The sequence below is a fragment of the Odontomachus brunneus genome, unplaced genomic scaffold, assembly GCF_010583005.1.
Source record: "Odontomachus brunneus isolate Ranch 3 - 2012 unplaced genomic scaffold, Obru_v1 Obru_scaffold_245, whole genome shotgun sequence".
Classification (NCBI taxonomy): Eukaryota; Metazoa; Arthropoda; class Insecta; order Hymenoptera; family Formicidae; genus Odontomachus; species Odontomachus brunneus.
Genome location: NW_022639695.1, coordinates 95,178 through 98,482, shown reverse-complemented (window position 1 = coordinate 98,482; position 3,305 = coordinate 95,178). Strand labels below are relative to the sequence as shown.

The 3,305-nt window shown below is 34.3% G+C and overlaps 1 protein-coding gene across 5 annotated transcripts in view; it reads right to left on the bottom strand.

Moving 5' to 3' along the window:
- LOC116852663 (low-density lipoprotein receptor-like) overlaps positions 1-3,305 on the bottom strand; it is a 229,263-nt gene that overhangs the window by 176,736 nt on the left and 49,222 nt on the right. Inside the window, exon 3 of one of the 5 annotated variants that reach the window (XM_032833230.1) lies at positions 969-1,088. The exons of the other annotated variants lie outside the window; for them this stretch is intronic. Coding sequence (XP_032689121.1) covers positions 969-1,088 — 120 coding nt within the window. The remainder of the gene's footprint in view (positions 1-968; positions 1,089-3,305) is intronic. 5 annotated transcript variants of the gene reach the window in all.

Below are 3,305 nucleotides of genomic sequence, written 5' to 3'. Positions count from 1 at the left end.
ACACACACACACACACACACACACATACAAACACGCACACACGACGCACGCACGCACGCACGCACGCATACACATAGGGTATTCCAAACTCTCCTCTGCAATTTTTGTAGGAACATAGAACGGATTGAGATGAACATAAAAGTCCTATGTCGTTTTACGATATTTGCAATAAATCTCGAGATATTAATTAAAGAAGATTGGTAAATGATCATACACGATATGGTAGATGAGCTATAATAATGTCATCTGTCATTGTGTACTTATACATTAAGTTAAACTGAACAAAAATGTCCTTTATCATTTTGCAAATAAATACATACATTTTTAGATGTTAATTAAAGAAGATTTATGCATTATCGCGCACAGTCATGTAACATTTTCTTTCATTAATAACTAAAAATCTACGTGGTTATTTGCAAAATGATAAAAAGCTTATTTTTCAATTTGACTTAATGTACAAGTATACAACAACACATATACCATGCCGTACGTGTTATTGTTACTAATATTTAATTAATATTTAATTAATATCTCGACTTATTGCGCATATCGTAAAACAGTAGGATTTTTATGCTCACCTCAAGCCATTCTATGTTCCCACAAAAATTGTGGAAGAGAATCTGGGACACCCTGTGTATATATGTAATATATATATATATACACACACATATACGCATATGTGTGTGTGTGTGTGTACATATACATATTTACTATTTTCTTTGCGTACTTTTATGTGCATACCATTGATGCCATTAACAAATCGAAAAGCTGCATTTTGTAACATCATAAACAAAAGGACAAATCGCGTGCACGAGGAAACAATCTCAAGGGGCCTTGTTGCAAATAATTCGTTGTGTCTTGTCGTATGATCCATAGTTTTGTCGGCTGATCTTCCGTTTTCCTCCTGAGCTGCTTTCCGGTAACACCTATATACTAAAGTATTTATCCGCGCACGTGTTACGACTTACTGTGGCAGTTCTTCTCGTCCACACCGTTGGTGCAATCTATCTGGCGATCACATAGCCAGGTCTTCGGAATGCACTCGCCTGGGCTGCATTGGAATTCCGTTTCACTGCACGGTATCGTTCCTTTTTTTCAATTGAATATTTCTAATTAACGACTTTTTCACGTAAAACGCAATCAACCTCGTGAGATATGTTTATTTTATTGATATTAGAAATACTAATTACATGAATACCAATACAAAAAAATTTTCTAATGGTAATATTTAAAAGATATATAAAAAACTGAAAAATGTCTAAACACTTTTTATATATTTTAAGAACCTTTTACATATTTGTATAATGTATGTAAATTACTATATTACTGAAGATACATTATTTCACATAGCTATATGCAACTTTAAAGACTCGAATTTCACGCTATAATGTAGTTCCTAGTATGCACACAGTCCTTTATGTGTAAATTATTTTCTGAACACGCACAACAGTATTTTACATTAGAAACAGAAAATACATTACATTATTATACTTATTATACAGAATTTCTTTTGATCTGGCAATATTGTCAAAGTGATAATGATAAAATGTACTTTATCATTATAAAATCTTTCTTATATTATAATACACAGAGCGTCTGATACAAGGCGTACAAAACCACATGTGAAGATAGAGCACATCAACCTGAACACGAGAACCATTTTACAAACCATAAAATTTCGAAATATTAATGAAAAAAGATTGACAAACCAGAGCGCGCGATGTGCTCTATAAACGCAAGATTTCATCTGGCTAAAATGCGATTGTCTCTCAATACAGAAGGATATCGGCTGATAACACAGGCTTGCAAATTTCACCCAAGAAGTACGTAATTACGAAGTATTCTCATATGTTGAAATCAAATCCGATTATTATTATTATTACTATTATTTTTCTTTATTAAACTATCATTATAGATTTTTTTCGTATAGAATTCGAACCTATTGCCCAAATTAACATATAAACCATTTATATTAACATTTCAAAGTTGTATACATTTATAAACGTCAAAAAATAGCCATTTTAATACTTTTAGGTTAGGACATTTCCGAAATCTGACGTGATGAAAAAATTTGGATGACGGATTCGGTTTCAATCAAAACCTTCGAAATCACGTACTCTCTGCTTCTTGGGTTCTGAAAAAAGCTATCTTTTTGCATGTCTCTGTAATTGAAGGCGAGGTATGGTTATGAGCAGCGCGGAGATAATTGTTTTCTCACGTATCGCAAACGTCGTGCGCATATTGCTAAGAAACAGTCACATTTTAGCCATTTTAAATTAGATCCCGTGCTAACAGAGCTCATCCCACAACGTCGCGCACTCTGATTCGCCAAACTTCTTAATATCTCGAAATTTCACGTAGTCGTTTGCAAAATGCCAGAAGAAGAATCTCGTGCTCAAGACATGCTCGAACTTCACACATGGTTTTGTACATATCTTGCGTCAAACACCCTTGTTGTGTGTGTACAGTGTTGTAACGCATCTAGATACTTTTTGTGTATCTATATCTGTATCTAGTTACATCTTATCTCGTATATGTATCTAAATTTGTCATTTTAGATACAAATACGAAATAAAATGCAATTTTGGTGATTTTATATATAATTGTTACTTTTCACAAGAGACAAAGTTGTTCCCATAGTGTAAGAATATAAAGTGATGCACTCTGGTGGATGCGCAGTAGCTACCAATCAGAAAGTTGCCACAAATGCGAAAAACTTAATGGCTCACATCAGACGTAACGTTAACATAGTATATTTTGTGGTAACTTTCTGATTAGTTCTACTCCCACCTCCATGATACGCAATAAAACACCTTGGCCGCGTTCCGTTTCACGTATATGCGCGCATTTATCTATAGTTCACATCACGTATACTGTAGGGAATACGCGTATAATGTGTGAAACGGAACGCAACCCTTATATTCTTACACCATGGTTGCTTTATTGGGTGTGTTCAGCGAACTCAACAGTTGCACAACAGTTGAATAATTTGTCAATGTAATTGGTCTAGATTTAGGGATCTAACAATAAGAACCAGTAATCGTTGATTGCTCACTGAGCGCTTTTTCCGCTGAACGCGCCCATTGAGTGCATTCAGTACTACAACCGCTAACTGACCGCTCAGTGAGCTCCTGTATCCCATTGGCATATTCTTTTAGATCTAAAAATATGTACCAATGAAATGTAAGAGCTTACTGAACGCTCTGCAATCGAAATATCTGAAATATCTAAAGAGATTTACATACATTCTCAAAGTATCTGTATCTACATCTAGTTATTCATGAAATTTGTATCTATATCTTCAC